This window comes from Salvelinus namaycush, chromosome 4 (genome assembly GCF_016432855.1).
Source record: "Salvelinus namaycush isolate Seneca chromosome 4, SaNama_1.0, whole genome shotgun sequence".
Classification (NCBI taxonomy): domain Eukaryota; kingdom Metazoa; phylum Chordata; class Actinopteri; order Salmoniformes; family Salmonidae; genus Salvelinus; species Salvelinus namaycush.
This window is the reverse complement of record NC_052310.1, coordinates 63561244-63582785: the sequence shown is the minus strand read 5'-3', so window position 1 is coordinate 63582785 and position 21542 is coordinate 63561244. Positions and strand designations below refer to the sequence as shown.

General features: G+C 44.1%; 2 protein-coding genes across 10 annotated transcripts in view; both read left to right on the top strand.

The window, feature by feature from the left end:
• washc2c (WASH complex subunit 2C) overlaps positions 1-14048 on the top strand; it is a 28879-nt gene extending 14831 nt beyond the window's left edge. For 6 of the 9 annotated variants that reach the window (XM_038992173.1, XM_038992165.1, XM_038992170.1 and 3 more), the window contains 17 exons: positions 1500-1678; positions 1918-2019; positions 2174-2266; positions 2471-2572; positions 2664-2765; positions 4942-5111; positions 5196-5313; positions 5683-5928; positions 6271-6453; positions 6538-6669; positions 6875-6970; positions 7080-7163; positions 10710-10766; positions 11319-11534; positions 11708-12436; positions 12718-12880; positions 13255-14048. In XM_038992173.1, coding sequence (XP_038848101.1) covers positions 1500-1678; positions 1918-2019; positions 2174-2266; positions 2471-2572; positions 2664-2765; positions 4942-5111; positions 5196-5313; positions 5683-5928; positions 6271-6453; positions 6538-6669; positions 6875-6970; positions 7080-7163; positions 10710-10766; positions 11319-11534; positions 11708-12436; positions 12718-12880; positions 13255-13403 — 2921 coding nt within the window. In that variant the 3' untranslated portion in view covers positions 13404-14048. The remainder of the gene's footprint in view (positions 1-1499; positions 1679-1917; positions 2020-2173; positions 2267-2470; positions 2573-2663; positions 2766-4941; positions 5112-5195; positions 5314-5682; positions 5929-6270; positions 6454-6537; positions 6670-6874; positions 6971-7079; positions 7164-10709; positions 10767-11318; positions 11535-11707; positions 12437-12717; positions 12881-13254) is intronic. The other 3 variants (XM_038992166.1, XM_038992172.1, XM_038992171.1) reach the window with 3 other exon arrangements.
• Positions 14049-14733: 685 nt separating this feature from the next.
• The window catches only part of zfand4 (zinc finger, AN1-type domain 4), a 33775-nt gene continuing 26966 nt past the window's right edge, over positions 14734-21542 (top strand). Inside the window, exons 1-3 of the mRNA XM_038992164.1 lie at positions 14734-14909; positions 15092-15190; positions 16438-16755. Coding sequence (XP_038848092.1) covers positions 16572-16755 — 184 coding nt within the window. The 5' untranslated portion in view covers positions 14734-14909; positions 15092-15190; positions 16438-16571. The remainder of the gene's footprint in view (positions 14910-15091; positions 15191-16437; positions 16756-21542) is intronic.

Here is a 21542-nt window from a genome sequence, read left to right as displayed (position 1 = left end):
TCATAGTAAGTACATTTTTCCTCAAAGTAGCTATCAACAAAGTCAGAGCTAGTAAGGAGGAAAAAAGTGAAGTGCGAGTGTTAGTTCACAAAAGGCCTTTGGGAGGGACCAGAGGTGGCAGAATGGAGTACTCTGGTTGGGGTGTAGGTTTTGAGCATAGCGAGCTTTGAATGGAAGCCAGTGGAGTGTGCGGAGGAGGGGAGTGACATGGGAGAACTTGAGAAGGTTGAACACCAGGCGGGCTGCAGAATTCTGGATCATTTGTAGGGGTTTGATGGCATAAGCAGGGATCCCAGCCAACAACGAGTTGCAGTAGTCCAGACAGGAGATGACATGTGCCTGGATTAGGACCTGCGCCGCTTCCTGTGTGAGGTAGGGTCGTACATTACAGATGTTGTAGAGCATGAACCTGCAGGAGTGAGTCACTGCTTTGATGTTTGCAGAGAACCGTGGGGTTGTCAACAGTGATGGAGAGGTCTTGGAGTGGGCAGGCCTTCCCTGGATAGAAGAGCAGCTCTGTCTTGTTGAGCTTGAGGTAGTGGGTAGAGATCCAAGATGGGATATCTGCCAGGCACACAGATGTGTGTCACCACCTGGGTGTCAGAAGGAAGGGGAAAGAGAAAAGTAGTTGAGTGTCACCCACATAGCAATGATAGGAGAGACCATGTAAGGATATGATGGTGCCGAGTGACTTCGTGTATAGAGAGAGGAGGAGAGAGCCTTGATCTGAGCCCTGGGGGACACCAGTAGTGAGAGTACGTGGTGCAGAAACACATCCCTTTTTTATACCAATCAGTATAAATATGGTTCTGCAAAGTATGCATCCTTTTCAGGCTCGTAGCTGTCCGATTCAGACATGTTTTGATTGAATGATTTTGGGTGGTGTAGAGCTTGAATGCTGTGTCTGCACTGCGCTTGCCTCGAGAACCATAATTTGTAGGTGTGACTACGCGAAAACAGGAAGTAAGCACAATTGAAGTTATACACATTTATGCTCGTAATAGTGAAAATAGCTAAGTGTTTTGATATTGATATGCATGTATAGCCCACAAGACGTGAGATGGCTGTAGAGTTTCTTGTGGGGACGTATTGAAGCACGTTATTTTGGTGAGTTTGGCCACTACTACTACTACTATATGGCTCATGCAAGCAACTAAGCCAGCCAGAGAAATCTCAGGAATGGAACTCAGACCAAACCAACTGTCTGGATGATGCTTCAAAACTAAAAGTAAGTGGAAATCTAAACTGAAATATCCCTTTAATAGTGGTTGGTGTCAACAATCAGCTGCAAGTTGTCAGCAGTTCACAAACCTAGTAGGCTACTGAGAAGACAGACAGCACTTAAAGCAGATGGCCCTAGCTAGCAAAAAGACAGTACTAGAACAGTTTAAGACCAAAATTATACTTATCACTCCTGGAGATATCAGGAGTCATCTAGCTATAGATTGAAGCACTAAAACTGTATTCAGCGCAAGCACTAATGTGTTACCTGTGTTCAGCTGGACAGAAGAAATCCAAGCAAAAGAAGACAGTGGATCTGTTTGGAGGAGATGATGAAGATGAGGATGGTGACATCTTTAGTGAGAGCTCTGTCGCCCCGCCCACCCTACAGAGCAGGAAGGAGGTGGTGGTGGAAAAGGAGGAGGAAGAAGAGGTGAAACGGGCTCCTCAGAAAAAGGTGAATATACACACGTGTACATTGTGTTTCCATATTAACAAGTGTTGATTGACTCATGATTTTAGAGTGATTACAATAATGGATTTAGGGCACTTGGTTATCATGATTATAAGTTTCTTACTTACAGTAGTGTTGATGAGTTGTGCTGTTGATGATTTTTGGTTTTGGTAATGAATTATGCTGATGGTTGTTGGTTATAGTGATGAGTTGTGGTAATGATGGTTGTGTGTTGTGTTTAGATGCCAGCAGGAGGCGTCTCCATGTTTGGTCCTGGTACCAAGAGCCTACTAACTGAGGCACTGAAGAAACGACAGCCCTCCACCAGCGAAGAGTCGGAGGAGGTGGGACTCTCATCTACCCATCTCTCTCATCCATCTCTTTATCTATATTTATCTATCTACAATCTCTCTCTCTTATATCTCCCTCACTCTTTCTTCCTAACTCTCTCTTTGTTTCTCTTGCGCTCCTTTTCTTCCCCCATGTTGTTCATTACAGAACGGCCCTCCTCCAGACGTGGTGAAAACCCCTACTAAGCAGACAGAAAAACCCCAGGCGGAGAGTCTGTTCTCTGACGATGAGGACTCACAGGTGTGCTTCTTCTTTTTTTTAACACTCATTCTCAAGTATGCATCCATTTCCTGAAGGTTGTTGATGGAGGTACTTCTCATGCTTATCAACTACATCAATATCTACATGAGTCGTACAATTAATGCTTAGAACGTTAGGTTGATCATGAAGCATGGTCTTGTTTTACAGATGTAACTTCACCTTTCTCTGTCCCTGTCTTTCTAGATATTTCAAACCATCCCTAAGAGTCAGTCTAAACCTGAACCCACAACCCAGAGCAAATCCAGCAAAGCTCCTCTGTCCATCTTCGATGACGAGGAGGAAGAAGTGAGAAAATGAGCCTGACCTATTTCGGTCCCAAAAATATTATGATTTGTAACTGCGTCTTCATATCTAACCCCTTTCTTGCATCATGCAGGATCTGTTTGCGTCTGCGAAGAAGTCTAAACCAAGCCAAGCTAAAGCCGCCACTCCAAAAGTCAAGAAGCCTGTCTCTAGCTCCCTCTTCAGTGATGACGAGGTAAGGGGAGGGAAGGGAACCTTGCTACATAATCTTCAGCCTGTCAGAAAAGAACCCTTAGCCCCCTCCTTTAGCCACTACCCCTTTGGTATTCACAGATCTGAAATACCTGGAGAGGTAAGCAATATGGTGATGGCTCTGCCATCCAATGGGCTTAGGACCGCTTCAGATAGGGCTTGAAAACTGTTACAGACTACAAAGGGAAACCCAGACGCGAGCTGCCCAGTGACGCGAGCTTACCAGATGAGCTAAATGCCTTTTATGCTCGCTTCGAGGCGAGCAACACTGAAGCATGCACGAGAGCACCAGCTGTTCTGGATGACTGTGCGATAATGCTCTCGGTAGCTGATGTGAACAAAACCTTTAAACAGGTCAACATTCACAAAGCCGCTGGGCCAGACGTTTTACCAGGACGTGTACTCAAAGCATGCGCGGACCAACTGTCAGGTGTCTTCACTGACATTTTCAACCTCTCCCTGACCGAGTCTGTAATACCTACATGTTTCAAGCAAACCACCATAGTCCCTGTGCCCAAGGAAGAGAAGGTAACCTGCCTAAATGATTACCGCCCCGTGGCACTCACGTCGGTAGCCATGAAATGCTTTGAAAGGCTGGTCATGGCTCACATCAACAGCATCCTCCCAGACACGCTAGACCCACTCCAATTCGAATACCACCCCAACAGATCCACAGATGACGCAATCTTAATCGCACTCCACACTGCCCTTTCTCACCTGGACAAAAGGAACACCTATGTGAGAATGGTGTTCATTGACTACAGCTCAGCGTTCAACACCATAGTGCCCTCGAGGCTCATCAATAAGCTAAGGACCCTGTGACTAAACACCTCCCTCCTCAACTGGGTCCTGGACTTCCTAACGGGCTGCCCCCCAGGTGGTAAGGATGGGTAACAACACGTCTGCCACGCTGATCCTTAACACTGGTGCCCCTCAGGGGTGTGTACTTAGTCCCCTCCTGTATTCCCTGTTCACCCACGACTGTGTGGCCAAACACGACTCCAACATCATCAAGTTTGCTGACGACACAACAGTGGTAGGCCTGATCACCGACAACAATGAGACGGCCAATAGGGAGGAGGTCTAAAAACTGGCAGTGTGGTGCCAGGACGTCTTCTCCCTCTATGTGAGCAAGACAAAGGAGCTGATCGTGGACTACAGGAAAAGGAGGGCCAAACAGGCCCCCATTAACATCGACAGGGCTGTCGTGGAGCAGGTCGAGAGTTTCAAGTTCCTTGGGGTCCACATCACCAACGAACTATCATGGTCGAAACATACCAAGACAGTCGTGAAGAGGGCACGACAAAACCTTTATCCTCTCAGGAGACTGAAAAGATTTGTCATAGGTCCCCAGATCCTCAAACGGTTCTACAGCTGCACCATCGGGCGCATCCTGACCGGTTGCATCACCGCCTGGTATGGCAACTGCTCGGCATCTGACTGTAAGGTGCTACAGAGGGTAGTGCGAACGGCCCAGTACATCACTGGGGCCAAGCTTCCTGCCATCCAGGACCTATGTAATAGGAGGTGTCAGAGGAAAGCCTATAACATTGTCAGAGACTCCAGTCACCCAAGTTATAGACTGTTTTCTCTGCTACCGCACAGCAAGCGGTACCGGAAGGACCAAAAGGACGGAAGGACCAAAAGGCTCCTCAACAGCTTCTACCCCCAAGCCATAAGACTGCTGAACGACTCATCAAATTGCCACCGGACAATTTACAATTTACATATTCACTGTTTTGTTTGTTACCTATGCATAGTCACTTTGCCCCCACCTACATGTACAGATTACCTCAACTAGCCTGTACCCCCACACACTGACTCGGTACCGGCGCCCCCTGCATATAGCCTTGTAATGTTATTCTTATTGTGTTACTTTTTATTATTACTTTTATTTTAATCTACTTGGTAAATATTTTCTTCTTTAACTGCACTGTTGGTTAAGGGCTTGTAAGTAAGCATTTCATGGTGAAGTCTACACTTGTTGTATTCGGCGCATGTGACAAATAAAGTTTGATTTAATATAGCTTACACCCATCCTATTCCTACAAATCTGCAGACACCAGAAAGGTAGATTTTGAACCAGGCTTACTTGTGAAGGTTGTTTCTATTACTTCAACATATATCTATTTAACCCTTTTGTATTCTTTCTGTATTAGGACCAGTGGATGGGCTCCAAGCCTAGTGCTGGTAAGACAGAGGGTAAGACTGGAGGGATGAAGTCCAGTACTAGTGCCCCATCTAGTCTACCCAGTGTCAAAGCAGTTCCTAAAGACAGCCTGTTCGATGAGGATGATGATGATCTCTTTGCTGCTACCAAGGAGTCGAGGTAAACGTCATAGCAATAGTAGACAAATACTCAATCTGTAGTATGACGTCTTAGTGTGGTGTAAATGTCTGTGTGTTGGTGCAGTCAGAAGAAGCACCAGAGAGTGTCTCTCCTGTTTGAAGATGAGGATGATGAAGATAAGGGATCCCTCTTCGGCTTCAAAACAAACGTCAACAACAGCTCTACTACAGCTGACCCTGAAGTAAGCCTGGTTTACAGATGATGTCTGTCCACAGCCTATTTCCTATGTAGTGCACTATATAGTGAATAGGGTGCCATTTGGGCATGTATGAATAACCTATAGGTGAAAAGCCATCAAGGCAACAATGGAATTGTTAAAAAAGATAATACTTCATAGATGTCTAGGCTCTTGTCTATTATTTTAAAACAATATATTATTGAATGAATATCGTTGTCGTAAGGAAGTACTGTTTTGACGTACTGTTCATATAAATATACTGTATGTGTGGTAACATCCCTGCATTGATAGCTATGTCTGTAATCAATGCTATTTCAGTCCTTTACCCCCAGCTCATACCCTTTTCTCCTGTGCCCTTATCGTGTTCTCTAGGCACCTGTTGTAGCCTCCCCAGCCCCCTCGCTGCTCCAGATAGACAAACCAGAGGTGAAGGCACCACCTCCTCCCCTAGTGGAGGAGAAACCTACAGAGGAGGAGAGGGTAACGAAATACAAAAGTCCTGAGGTGCCATCCCTGTCCTCTCCACTAGAGGGCAGTGAGAGTAAGAAGAAGCCAGTAGGGGCCGTCAGTCTGTTTGGAGGGATCAACGTGCTGGGAGACAGACTGGCAGCAGCCAAGGTGAGATGTACGTAAGACTTGGGTAGAAATTCCCCCAAGCTCAGATCTAGGATCAGCTAAACTGACCCAATCCTAACCATAACCTAGTTTTGGCCATTTGGGACCTTTCTAAATGAATCTTTCTGTGATTTCTCACATTATCTCTCCTCGTCTCTTTCTCAAAACCCATTGGACAATAAAGACCTGAGGTGAGGGACCTTGGACCTTTTCCTCCAATATAGTTGAGAAAGAGGCAAAGAGAGAGGAAGGTGAATTGAGATTGAGCCCTGCTCCTATGCCTGTGAGTGTGAGGTGCTGTACTCACTTTGACGCCTTTCTGTCTTCCTGTGCCTAAACAAGCAGACTAAGAGCCCATTGGACGACCCGGATGGTGATGACTTCCTGTCTGAGGGCCCTTCCCCCATGGAGAAGGAGGCCAAAACAAAGAAGAACACCCTCAGTCTGTTTGATGATGTGGAAGAGGAGGGTGACTGGACTGCCCCTATCTCCATACCGACCAAACCTGTTGCCAAAAACACACTAAAGGTCTAAATGATTTTATTCATACTACTGACAATTCCTGTGTGTGTGTGTGTGTGTGTGTCTGTAAATTCTGTATCTGTTTGTTAGCCTGCGGAGGAGCGTCCTCGTACCAAGAGTAGTACCGGGGTGTTCCAGGATGAGGAACTGCTCTTCAGTCAGACTCAGCAGAGAGACAACGACCCTGACGTTGACATCTTCGCCACACCTGACAAGTCTATGGTGAGTTCTAGGGACAGTAGGCTTAGTGAGAGGATATAAGTGTTAGTATTGGGCTAGAGCAAGACACCTGCACTCACCAGGACCAGGGTGGATGTCTTGTATTGCATCAGCACATTGACGCACGTACTACTTGCTACCCCTTTGAGTGATAAATCAATTGTACGAATGATAGTAGTGATGATAAAATGCTGTGTTCCTGTCTCAGAGCTCCAGGCCTAGCTCAGTGAAGTCGGCAGCTCCAACGCTGTTTGGTGATGATGAAGATGACCTCTTCAGCTCTGTCAAGCACAAAGCTCCTCCGGTACCCTATTCTAAATCACCTCAATCAATACAATATGAATACAACTTGATGACTTTACCGGGGACTGTACATCCTCAGTCCTTGTCCTTTCTTTGACCTGCATCCTCAGAAGGTATCGGAGAAGCCCAGTAAACCCACTAAAGACAAGCCATCCTCAAAACCTGCTGTCACAGCACCAGTCACAGAGAGTGAGGTAAGGCTGATTTAAACTACGAGTCTTAGTCTATACAGAATAAGTGATTGCCCATGTGCTTATGATTAAAGGGTTAAAGGGTGTCCGAGGAGGCTGGTGGAAGGAGTTATAGGAGAATAGGCTCATTGTAATGGCTTAAATGGAACACATCAATGATACGGAAACCACGTTTGACTTCATTCCATTGATTCCATTCCAACCGTTACAATGCGCCCGTCCAAAATAACTCCTCCCACCCGCCGCCTCTGGAGTACGTACAGTACCAGTCAAAAATTGACACATCTACTCATTCAAGTTTTTATTTTGACTATTTTATACATTGTATAATAATAGTTAAGACTTATCATGTAGTAACCAAAACAAGTGTTAAATAAATCAAAATATATTTGATATTCTTCAAAGTAGCCAACTATTGCCTTGACAGCTTTCCACACTCTCAACCAGCATTCTCTCAACCAGCTTTGAGGTAGTCACATGGAATGCATTTCAATTAACTGGTGTGCCTTGTTAAAAGTTAATTTGTAGAATTTATTTCCTTGTTTTGACAAGGTAGGGGTGGTATACAGAAGCTAGCCCTATTTGGTAAAAGACATGAGCTGTGTTCGAATACTCATACTCCCAATCATATTTTACGTCACGAATAGGAAGTATACACACGGAGGACACTATTTCTGTGAAAAAGGCGAGAATCTGTCTCACTTGTTCTTTTGAATGTAAATTGGTCAGAATTTTGGGAAAACTTAGCAAAATACTTATTTACCATTATGAACACTACCTAATGTTTGACATGAAATATATAATATGCTACTATTGCAATGATAACAAGACCACTAAAATGATTGTGATTTTTTTTAAATTCTTTTTGCAAAATACTTCATACACAAACAAAAATTCCAAACTTCTATACCAAAATTACAGATTTTTTTGATTGAATTTAACAATTTTATTAAAACATTAACCCTAGTGAACAATACCAAGATTAACATTTTCCTAAATCTTTACAATAAGATTTTTTTCTGAGTGATTACAAGTGCACTAGAATTGTTTATTTTTTTTAATACTTTTTGTTTGTTCCAGTATTTTTTCGTTAATACCTGCGTTCTGTTTTGTATGATGTAAGAATGTAAATTGTTGATCTGTATTTTGAATTAAAAATCTAATTAAATAAAATGTATAAAAAAAAAAAGAGAAGGATAAAAGGACACTATTTCCGTACTTTAGGGCCCATAATGCAATTCTTCAGGAATGGGCGTGGCTTCACATGGTTTTTTGATTTGAAGATAATGGTGGAAAATATACAGTCTATGTCCAACGAGATCGGATAGAAATTCATTGCTAATGATGACAAATGTTGAGCAATGTAATAAAGTTATGACTTTTCAAATAGGTTACCTTACACGTTATGTTGGCTGACAATTTGTTAGCTACGCTGTCCTTATGAACCACATAGCATATTATTACAGCAGTATGTACCGGTATGTTAGTTGGCTACTTATACATTAAATTTGCCAGTATATAACCCAACGTTTAGTGACTTGATTTTTCCCGTCATTCTTAGCATAGCTAAATTGTATCGTCGTAGTGCGTTCTCAATGGACATTCGGGTGCTTTTGTAAATTCGCTCTGGCTATCCATTCCGATTTCAGAGCACTCGTTTTAGTGTACCAGAGCGCAGAATAATTCATTTACGAGTACTCAACACCCGTTGAATATGGCCGGTGTCAGTAAACGTTGACAAAAAAAGCGTAAATCAGTTGTTTCCAGCAGCACAGTTAGTCACCAACGCTCTGGATAACATGAAAACTGCCTAACCAACTCTGCTAGGGCGAGTAAAATGGTCAGAGTCGTTTCATTTGTGTCTGGAAGCCAACGTTAGCTTGGGTGCTTGACTGCCGTTGTACGGCCAGAACGCACAAATCAATCCGACTCCTCGGCCCAAGCGTCCAGTGTACTCTCCGAGAGCGAAACCGTCTTCATTTACAAACGGACAATCTGATAACGCTCTGAATTATGAGCACACTCTGGCACTCCAGATTGAATTTAAGAACACACCCGAAGTCGTAAAATGTCTAACTAGTCATTTGTTATGCTAACTAGCTAGCAAGAGGTTGCATAGCAACAGCATCTACTTCCGGTAGACAGGCCAAGATTTAGTACGCTCAACTGTTAGGATACGGTTCGGTTAAAGTATACTAAAATGAACTAATAGTATGGTATATACTCATTAAGTATACAGTATGTTAGTATGGGTATTCGAACACAGCTCAAGTCTATATTATGTCAAGAACAGCTTAAATAAGAAAAGAGAAACGACAGTCCATTATTACTTTAAGACATGAAGGTCAGTTAATCCGGAAAATGTCAAGAGCTTTGAAAGTTTCTTCAAGTGCAGTCGCAAAAACCATCAAGTGCTATGATGAAACTGGCTCTCATGAGGACCGCCACAGTAAAGGAAGAGCCAAAGTTCTCTGTTTCAGAGGATAAGTTCATTGGAGTTACCAGCCTCAGAAATTGCAGCCCAAATAAATGGTTCAGAGTTCAAGTAACAGAGGACTGTTCAGAGGAGACTGCATGAATCAGGCCTTCATGGTTGGATTGCTGCAAAGAAACCACTATTAAAGGACACGAAGAAGAGACTTGCTTGAGCCAAGAAAAACGAGCAATGGACATTAGACTGGTGGATATCTGTCCTTTGGTCTGATGAGTCCAAATGTGAGATTTTTGGTTCTAACCGCCGTGTCTTTGTGAGACGCAGAGTAGATGAACGGATAATCTTTGCATGTGTGGTTCCCACCGTGAAGCATGGAGGAGGTGGTGTGATGGCGCTTTGCTGGTGACACTGTCTGTGATTTATTTTGAATTCAAGGCATACTTAACCAGCATGGCTAACACAGCATTCTGCAGCGATACGCTATTCCATCTGGTTTGCGCTTAGTTGGAAAATCATTTGCTTTTCAACAGGACAATGACCCAACACACCTCCAGGCTGTGCAAGGGCTATTTGACCAAGGAGCATGATGGAGTGCTGCATCAGATGACCTGGCCTCCACAATCCCCCGACCTCAACCCAATTGAGATGGTTTGGGATGTGTTGGACCACCGAGTGAAGGAAAAGCAGCCAAGAAGTGCTCAGCATATGTGGGAACACCTTCAAGACTGTTGGAAAAGCATTCCAGGTGAAGCTGGTTGAGAGAATGCCAAGAGTGTTCGAAGCTGTCATAAAGGCAAAGGGTGGCTACTTTGAAGAATCTCAAATATATTTGATTTAACAAATTTTTTGGTTACTACATGATTCCATATGTTGTTTTTTTTGTTTTAATGTCTTAACTATTATTCTACAATGTAAAAATTAACAAAAACCCTTGAATGAGTAGGTATCCAAACTTTTGACTGGTATTGTTGCCTTACATTTTTTCTGAATTTGAAGGATATCTGTGGACAGTTATGTTCTCTCCTCTCAGTTGATAGTTATTATACTGTTACATCGCTTTTGGAGATACTCCTGTCTAGATTACTTAACATGATCTATGTCATTCAACTGCACAGAAGCCGACACCAAGTCCTGTAAAATCTAAAGAGCCTTCACGAATTGGAAAACTCCAAGTAATCTTCTGAAATGTTAAATCAGTCTTTTTATTATTCAATATTTTACTCTTTCTTTAATTTTTCTGAATGAGCTTTCATTCTCCCAACATGTTTTCTGCCAGTCATCTGTGAACCTCCGCCTTTGACGTGAAACATATCGTCTTTTCTTTTCCACTGCTGGCTTAAAAGCTAAACTGAGACCGTGTGACTATCAAATTGATTCTCACAAGGTTTTGTTTTTTATCGTCAAACTGAAAGTGAATGCTCAGCCTTTATTCTTCCTGAAACCTCATGAATAGATGTTATTCCTACTTCTACATTTTATTACTTTCTTTATCTTTATTATTGGTCTCACTTCCTCTGTTTTGTCTACTGCTTGGTTCTGATGATCATGAGGGACTGCAAAAACAAAATTACTTGTAAATCCAATTGAGGACCAATCCAAATTATAAACATTTGCATGTGTATTCACTGTACTGTGCTCTGATTACAAAACCCTATCTTATAAAGGCCTTTAGTTGGTATGAAATTGGGTCAACACTTGTGAACAAATGTGTTCCTCACTCTCAGGCCAACCTGGTGATCAACCCTGCTGCCCTCCTGCCCGACGCGTTCTCTCGGATCCCAGGGGGGGTCAGTGTACTCCCAGGCTTGAGCCCCAGTCCCAGCTCCTCAGGCCCCAGCCCCAGTGCTAGCCTCAGTTCGGCAGGGACCAAGCCCCCCAGCAACAGAGGGGTTAGCTTCGAGAATCCGGTCCAGGTGTCCACGCTACAGAGTGCGAACAAGGTGGGTCAGGGGTCTGGCACTGGGGTAGGGTGGACATAATGGAACAGGGTGAGGGAAACATGGAACACCTACATTGGATCCTTATATTATAGAAATGTAATGTATAAAGCTCTAACCTTGTAACTTCCTAAATAAGCCCCTGTTATGACTCCATGTGTCTTCTTTTCCTGTAGGGTCGAGCTAAAGGCTCCATCTGCCGCAGGCCCCAGACCAGGGCAGCACGGCAGACGTCAGCTCAGAGATCTGTGGAGCAGAGAGACGAGAACCAGGGAGAGGACCAGGCCGGACCCAGCCCAACCTTGCCTAGCCCAGCACTATCTAACCCAACCCAGCCTAGCCCGGGACTACCTAACCTAACTCTGCCTAGGTCTAGTCTACCTTACCAAGCCCCAACCTCTGCCTTACCCTCCAAACCGCTGCTCACCGATTTCTCTGTCAGACCGTCAGTGCTTACACTACCAGTGTCAAACACCCCTCTAAAGAAAGACTCTTCTAAGGGTAGCAAGGTGAAGGTGCTGCCTTCTCTTGACGAGGATGACCTGTTTGGGTCCGACAGCCTCTTTGGGTCTACCCCAGGTCCCAACCCCACCATCCCCTCACCCATACTCACCACTCCTTCCCCCAATCCCACAACAAAGACTACAGAGGGTAAAGTGACATCAAAGAATGAGAGTGAGAAGGAGAAAGAGACGACCCCTCAATCCCTCTTTGACGACCCCATGGGTGACCTGTTCAAGAAGGTAAAGCCGAGGTCAGCTAAGAAGGCCAAGGCATCTTCCTTCCTGGAGGAGGAGGATGAAGAGGATATCTTTGGGCTAGGAAAGAGCTCCACTCCCACTACTGCTGGTGGTAAAGACTCTAAGGCTGGGAGCAACTCTACTCCCAAGCAGGACATCTTCCAGGTATTGGTCATGATGATCAATTGTGTCAGTCAATTGAACAGTCAGTCTGTTTATGATTTCAGTTTAAATTAATTTTGCGGCCTGGAATTTACGAACTTTTCATTGTAATAGTGTAAATGCAGTTGGTCTGTCACAGAGCGTGCTGGGTCAGCACGTCTGTTTATCCAACAGTCACGATCTCTGCAACAGGAGGTAGAGGGAAATCAATATATTCCTTGGAAAGTGTGTGTGCATGTGTCTGTCTGCTTCTTGTCTGAATATGTCTGTTACTGTTATCACAGGATGAAGCAACGACTCCACCCAAAAAGCACAAAGAGAAATCCTTGGATGCCAGTCTGTTTGATGACAACGTTGACATCTTTGCTGATATGACGTCCACTTCAAAACCAAAAGAGAAGAAGTCCAAGAAGGTGGAGACTAAATCAATATTTGATGATGATATGGGTGAGTATTTGCAGAGCACATATTTCAGAATATCTAGAACTTGCATTGTTGTTCCTCAACTGTTTCAACATGTATGTTGAAATTCACCACACACACGCACAGACAAATACAGGTATGTGTGCATACCACAGGAGGTTGGTGGCAGCTTAATTGGGGAGGACAGGTTTGTGGTAATGACTGGAGCAGAATCGGTGGAATGGTATGTGTTTGATGCCATCCCATTCACTCCTTTCCAGCCATTATTATGAGCCATCCTCCCCTCAGCAGCCTCCAATGGTGCACACACAAAAACAAACACACATCCAGTCTTACAATGCCATTGCCACCAGGTTGAACTGAAACATTTACAGTACTGTCCATGCTTCTCTCCACAGATGACATCTTCTCTCCCAGCACTGTGAAGCCAGTGCCCAAGCAGCCTCCATCCAAGTCCAAGAAGAACCCTCCCTCCCAGGACACCAGTGCAGCGGACGACTCGGGCAACATCTTTGACGACCCTCTCAACGCTCTGGGCGGGAACTGAACCGTGGACCGTTCCTGAGGAGCTAAAACTTTGTGTGTATCCCAAATGGCACCTTATTCCCTAGATAGTTCAGTGCACTATGTGGGGTTTTAAGGTGCCATTTGGTGTCCTAATTGTACAATTGTGCCGAATAACATGTTGTTTTGGAGGACTGAAAAAAGGGTTGGAGATATTAAAACTGTTCATATAGAGACTATTTATATAAAAACAATTGATTGATTGACATAACCTCAGACAGAAATTAAAACACAGCAAGAAATGTTGAAGGGGAGGATTCTGATATACACTTCACATCTTCATCTATGATTGATAACAGACAAAGTAACAGTTATTAAATGCTATTTGTCTTTATTTAATATCCATGATAGCAGCACTTTATAAGCATATTCTTAGCTGTCATTAGACCAGCTGATAATAAATAAATAGTAAATGATTTATAAATATAGTTGGCGAGCTCTGTGTTTAAGTTTTGGGCTGTGCCATATCATAGTTATGAAGTCATTGTTAACTGACTGACTATCCTAGCAACAACAAGCAAATGTTTTTGTTTTTCAATTAATATGAAATTGTTAAATTTGTCAATTTGCCTGTGATGACTGACATTTCAGTTTTTTAAACTAAAATGATATTTTATGAAATTTGAAATGTGTGTTGTAAGTTTGTTTCAAAGATCTGCAGCACTGCTTTAAAGCCTTTTGTTAAGATCATGAGTAGTGGAATTATGAATGCAGCCGAAATAAGGAAGATGGCCTGAAAGAGGAACAGGGCTGTTCTTAGCACCTCTGTGTGATTCTAGATTTACACGGTTCCTTCCCTTTAATTAAAATTCAACTTCTGTGCTTTAAGGAAGGACTTCACTGCCATGTCTTGACTGCTAGTTGACTTTAAATGTTGATTGACTGCACTGATACATTTTAAAGAGGATTCTCCATCATTGATATAGGAGCCTACATTTTATAAAAAAGTAAAAGCTATATTTTGATCCATTCATCACTGATGGGATTTTATGATTGCTTAATTATAATTTGTACAATTTTAAATCAACTTATTCAAGTGTAGTACAAAGACAACCATTATTACACAAATGAAAGGTTAGTGTGTTAGGCTACCAGTATTCTTTTAATAACTCGCTCCGAAGCCAGTGTTCTTTTTCTAGGAGAAATGGTCAATCACTGTGACCGAACAATGTGTCCCGCCTCTGTGTACTCCTCATTGGTTCACCTACAGAGAGAGAACACGTTACGTCATGGTGCCTTTGTTGTCAATCAAGAGAAGTCACAATGGGCTGGTCAGGAGCCGCTGTTTTTTTTCGACAGGTGAGATGAGTTGAGTTCAGGAAAATCCCAAGTGTTACCGATCTACCACTGTTCATGGGCAATAAGGATAGCTTTCCACTGTCATTTTAAAACACGGAGATAAGTAGAACCGTTTCATTATAATCTAGAATGCCGAATCTGAAAAGGAGAGTACGCGTAGCAGCTTGCAGCAGCCATCGACCCAAGCAAGGTAGCCATTGTTTGGGTTGCTAAAGTGGTTAGCTAGCTAGCTAACGCTAGTGAGCTAACTGGTTCTGGCTACCTAGTCACAACCTATGTAGTTAGGTATACGAAATAGCTAGCTAGATAATATATGCATTTGCTTTGTTAATAACGTTACTATCTATATTTGTACTATTGTTCTATGTCCAGCTAGTTAAAGACGGAGTGGTTCTAGTCTTGGGACGCCAGCCAGTTGTTCATTGGTATACTCTTGCCAGCTATAGGGACCCTCTCTTGGATGCTCTTACGGTGAGTAAAAAAAAAAAAAAAAAAGGGGGTTCTGGTGAGACAGAAAAGATTACTTTCTGTTTATGTATTAGTTATCTAGCTGCATCCTTTGTCTAGTATTTGCTAAGTGTAGCCACCTTTCTGTCTAGTAAGCGCTGATCGGAAAGATCAAGACTCTTTGTTTTTCACGATTGACACAAATGATATATAGGTTCAAATGTTTTAATGTAAACCTGGGTTGATGGCTAGGTAGTTGGCTAGTCAGTCTTTTTTTACTCAAACCAGATTCAGCCCACTTCACATCGCACACCACCTGTCGTGTTGAGGTTTTCTTTCTTAGCAGAGATCAAAGCCTAATGGTCATAGTGTAGGCCCTTAACATTGGGAATACAGTAGCCGATTTTCTCATTTGTGGTGCTGAGAAATTCAGCTAGGGATACAGTAGACTTGGTCTTTACAGTGTTTGTGTGAAAATAATTTAATCTGCTTGAAACCACAACAAATACATAAATCCCATCTCTCTCTAGTAGTTCACTAAACAGATTTCCAATCTCACCACATCTCATGTCGTTCCGAACTTTACATTTGCATGCTTTTAAAATGAAATATTAATGCAGTCACATAACATACAGGTTAACTGTCAAGAGGCCTCCAGTCCCCTATGCCTGCATGGAGTTGTCTGTGTGTTTGATACCATACACTCCTCCTGATGGCATTACATAGGCTAACAGCTGGTCAGCTTCAGCTAGCTAGACTATACTGCAGCCAAGAGCTGTGGCCTGGGCCTTGTGGCCTGCTGAATGTTTTATGAAGGCACTTATGAACTCTTACACTTGTCTCTTCAATTCTGTAGTTTATTTTTATTTTTTACTATTGCTCTCTAATTGTATAGGCCAGGTCTAAAGTGACAGTTGGTGACATTTCAGTGTGTGAAGATTTTAATACGCACTTCTTCCAAATTAAAGGAATGCTTTGCGTTCTGCTCACTAGTGTTAGCAGAGGGGGTTAGGCTTCCTTGCACATTGTAGGCCATAGTTGTTTCATATTGATAGTTGTTTGTGTTGTCAGGGAAGTAAAGGTCTCCTTACCTACCAGGTGCATGTCAACTCAACTCCCCCTTTCCAACTCCCCTCAGCAAAGCTGTTTTTTTTGGGTCAACTGTTATGCCTCACGGTGTCAGTGTATGAGGAACAAACATAGATGACCTTAGACTCGGAAGAAAGGGCAAGGTACTGAGCCATCACTCTCTCGCCCTCTCTCTCCCTCAGAGCTTTGGGCTTCCTGCATGATGTGTAACCGTGGTGACAACAGAGAGCACCCACACCCATCCCTCTCTCCCTTCCCCTGGGCTGCTGCCCCTCCCACACCCCCCTCACCCTAAAGCAGTCCTAACCACACAAAGATGGCGGACAGGAAGGAGCCACCAATCTATAATGATGACAGCGTGGGGGCCTTCCAGTACAAGTTGCCGTTCTACGAGACCATGGAGCTGTTCATTGAAACGTTGACTGGGACCTGCTTCGAGCTGCGCGTCTCGCCATTTGAGACAGTCATCTCTGTCAAGGCCAAGATCCAGAGGCTGGAAGGTATGGTACATAACAGCAGTCACTCTTACTGACCTAGCGTGTAGGTGTCTATACAGCTTCCCCTAACATTACTTAAGCAGGACCGGCTCCACTTCAAAATATGAAATAATCTTTGAGTGTTGGTCTATCTATGAGTAATCAAAAGCTCAGACTCCTACAAATGTATTCTATTGCAAAGAATGGCTTTTCTGTTTTAGTAGTGCTGGAAAAAGAAATCAAATCAAATCAAAATCAAATTTTATTTGTCACATACACATGGTTAGCAGATGTTAATGCGAGTGTAGCGAAATGCTTGTGCTTCTAGTTCCGACAATGCAGTAATAACCAACAAGTAATCTAACCTAACAATTCCACAACTACTACCTTATACACACAAGTGTAAAGGGATAACGAATATGTACATAAAGATATATGAATGAGTGATGGTACAGAACGGCATAGGCAAGATGCAGTAGATGGTATAGAGTACAGTATATACATATGAGATGAGTAATGTAGGGTATGTAAACATATAAAAGTGGCATTGTTTAAAGTGGCTAGTAATACATGTATTACATAGAGATGGCAAGATGCAGTAGATGATATAGAGTACAGTATATACATATACATATGAGATGAGTAATGTAGGGTATGTAAACATTATATTAAGTGGCATTGTTTAAAGTGGCTAGTGATACATTTTTACATAAATTTCCATCAATTCCCATTATTATAGTGGCTGGAGTTGAGTCAGTATGTTGGCAGCGGCCACTAAATGTTAGTGGTGGCTGTTTAACAGTCTGATGGCCTTGAGATAGAAGCTGTTTTTCAGTCTCTCGGTCCCTGCTTTGATGCACCTGTACTGACCTCGCCTTCTGGATGATAGCGGGGTGAACAGGCAGTGGCTTGGGTGGTTGTTGTCCTTGATGATCTTTATGGCCTTCCTGTGACATCGGGTGGTGTAGGTGTCCTGGAGGGCAGGTAGTTTGCCCCCGGTGATGCGTTGTGCAGACCTCACTACCCTCTGGAGAGCCTTACGGTTGTGGGCGGAGCAGTTGCCGTACCAGGCGGTGATACAGCCCGGCAGGATGCTCTCGATTGTGCATCTGTAGAAGTTTGTGAGTGCTTTTGGTGACAAGCCAAATTTCTTCAGCCTCCTGAGGTTGAAGAGGCGCTGCTGCGCCTTCTTCACAACGCTGTCTGTGTGGGTGGACCAATTCAGTTTGTCTGTGATGTGTACACCGAGGAACTTAACTTTCCACCTTCTCCACTACTGACCCGTCGATGTGGATAGGGGGGTGCTCCCTCTGCTGTTTCCTGAAGTCCACAATCATCTCCTTTGTTTTGTTGACGTTGAGTGTGAGGTTATTTTCCTGACACCACACTCCGAGGGCCCTCACCTCCTCCCTGTAGGCCGTCTCGTCGTTGTTGGTAATCAAGCCTACCACTGTAGTGTCATCCGCAAACTTGATGATTGAGTTGGAGGCGTGCATGGCCACGCAGTCGTGGGTGAACAGGGAGTACAGGAGAGGGCTCAGAACGCACCCTTGTGGGGCCCCAGTGTTGAGGATCAGCGGGGTGGAGATGTTGTTACCTACCCTCACCACCTGGGGGCGGCCCGTCAGGAAGTCCAGGACCCAGTTGCACAGGGCGGGGTCGAGACCCAGGGTCTCGAGCTTGATGACGAGTTTGGAGGGTACTATGGTGTTAAATGCTGAGCTGTAGTCGATGAACAGCATTCTCACATAGGTATTCCTCTTGTCCAGATGGGTTAGGGCAGTGTGCAGTGTGGTTGCGATTGCGTCGTCTGTGGACCTATTGGGTCGGTAAGCAAATTGGAGTGGGTCTAGGGTGTCCGGTAGGGTGGAGGTGATATGGTCCTTGACTAGTCTCTCAAAGCACTTCATGATGACGGAAGTGAGTGCTACGGGGCGGTAGTCGTTTAGCTCAGTTACCTTAGCTTTCTTGGGAACAGGAACAATGGTTGCCCTCTTGAAGCATGTGGGAACAGCAGACTGGGATAAGGATTGATTGAATATGTCCGTAAACACACCAGCCAGCTGGTCTGCGCATGCTCTGAGGACGCGGCTGGGAATGCCGTCTGGGCCTGCAGCCTTGCGAGGGTTAACACGTTTCAATGTTTTACTCACCTCGGCTGCAGTGAAGGAGAGCCCGCAGGTTTTGGTAGCGGGCCGTGTCAGTGGCACTGTATTGTCCTCAAAGCGAGCAAAAAAGTTATTACGCCTGTCTGGGAGCAAGACATCCTGGTCCGCGACGGGGCTGGTTTTCTTTTCGTAATCCGTGATTGACTGTAGACCCTGCCACATACCTCTTGTGTCTGAGCTGTTGAATTTGCGACTCTATTTTGTCTCTGTACTGGGACTTAGCTAGTTTGATTGCCTTGCGGAGAGAATAGCTACACTGTTTGTATTCGGTCATGTTTCCGGTCACCTTGCTCTGGTTAAAAGCAGTGGTTCGCGCTTTCAGTTTCACGCGAATGCTGCCGTCAATCCACGGTTTCTGGTTTGGGAATGTTTTAATCGTTGCTGTGGGTACGACATCGTCAATGCACTTTCTAATGAACTCGCTCACCGAATCAGCATATTCGTCAATGTTGTTGTTGGACGCAATGCGGAACATATTCCAATCCGCGTGATCGAAGCAGTCTTGAAGCGTGGAATCAGATTGGTCGGACCAGCGTTGAACAGACCTGAGCGAGGGAGCTTGTTGTTTTAGTTTCTGTTTGTAGGCTGAAAGCAACAAAATGGAGTCGTGGTCAGCTTTTCCGAAAGGAGGGCGGGGGAGGGCCTTATATGCGTCGCGGAAGTTAGTATAACAATGATCCAAGGTTTTACCAGCCCTGGTAGCACAATCGATATGCTGATAGAATTTAGGGAGTTTTGTTTTCAGATTGGCCTTGTTAAAATCCCCAGCTACGATGAATGCAGCCTCAGGGTGTGTGGTTTCCAGTTTACAAAGAGTCAGATAAAGTTCGTTCAGGGCCATCGTTGTGTCTGCTTGGGGGAGAATATATACGGCTGTGATTATAATCAAAGAGAATTCCCTTGGTAGATAATGCGGTCGACATTTGATTGTGAGGAGTTCTAGATCAGGTGAACAGAATGACTTGAGTTCCTGTATGTTGTTATGATCACACCACGTCTCGTTAATCATAAGGCATACCCCCCCGCCCCTCTTCTTACCAGAAAGATGTATGTTTCTGTCGGCGCGATGCATAAAGAAACCAGCTGGCTGCACCGACTCCGTTAGCGTATATCCTCACAGCATCTAAAATATCCTCACAGCATCTAAAACTCCCCATCTCCCTGCTCATCCGCTAAGCAAAGATTAAGGATCTGTGTAGTTGATTTTCCACACACACATTAACCATTTAACCCCTTAATCCAAGATGGCATAGCAGTCAGATGTCATTTTGTCCTCGTATTGTCGTGTCCTGTATATATATATATATTTACACCTTCGCATATCTTTTATATATTTTATTATCCAAGAACTCAACTACAAAAAGCTTTCCTGCAACCCGCCTCACCAATTACACAAAAAAAAAGTATTATTTACCTCAAATCTGAAAATCCACAATAGAAGCTAGCCAGAAGCTAGCCAGAAGCTAGCCAGAAGCTAACCAGAAGCTAACCAGAAGCTACCCAGAAGTTAACCAGAAGCTAGCCAGAAGCTAACCTGAAGCTACCCAGAAGTTAGCCAGTAAACCGGCTAACTTCTGGCTAACGTTAGTATTTCAGCTAACCACATTTTGTGGTCATCAGCTATTCCTTTAGCTCGATAATCTATCGGCACTTTTGTACAACGCGACTCAGACCAGAACATACCGGACCTATTTTTCTCAATATCCCCGGATTTCAACCGCAAGCTCTGGACATTTACACCTTGATTTCGCAGCTAGCTAGCTGCAAACCGTGTGTCTATTGGCTTACGTCGATCCCGGAGCAAACTTAAATTATTCCGGCGCTAGCCAGCTGAAGAGTTCCATCAGCCATTCCTGGGCTACAATCACCTATCCGGACCTGTTTTACTACAAATGCGGAGCCCCACCGGGCCTTCACGACTGACTACCGACGTTATCTGCCCGAGGGAGTTATCCAACTGGCACCTCCGTCGCGACGTTACCTGAACGCTCATCTGGGGCCCGCTAATCGTTAGCTGTCTTATCGGCTGCTATCTGAATAAGTATATCGGACACTTTTTCTTGGGTCACTATAACTATATCTATTTTGCCAATTGGATTGATCCCCTCTACCACACGGAACCCCACTAATCTACCAACGGAAACGCACGAGGTGACTAAAAATAGACCTCCATCCTATGCTATCTTGCTACTGATAGCCAGCTACCCGGCCAGCTGTCTGGATCGCCGTGACCCCAACCAACCTCTACTCACTGGACCCTTATGATCACTCGATTAAGCATGCCTCTCCTTAATGTCAATATGCCTTGTCCATTGCTGTTCTGGTTAGTGTTTATTGGCTTATTTCACTGTAGAGCCTCTAGCCCTGCTCACTATACCATATCCAACCTTTCAGTTCCACCACCCACATATGCGATGACATCACCTGGTTTCAATGATGTTTCTAGAGACAATATCTCTCTCATCATCACTCAATACCTAGGTTTACCTCCACTGTATTCACATCCTACCATACCTTTGTCTGTACATTATTCCTTGAAGCTATTTTATCGCCCCCAGAAACGTCCTTTTACTCTCTGTTCTAGACGTTCTAGACGACCAATTCTCATAGCTTTTAGCCGTACCCTTATCCTACTCCTCCTCT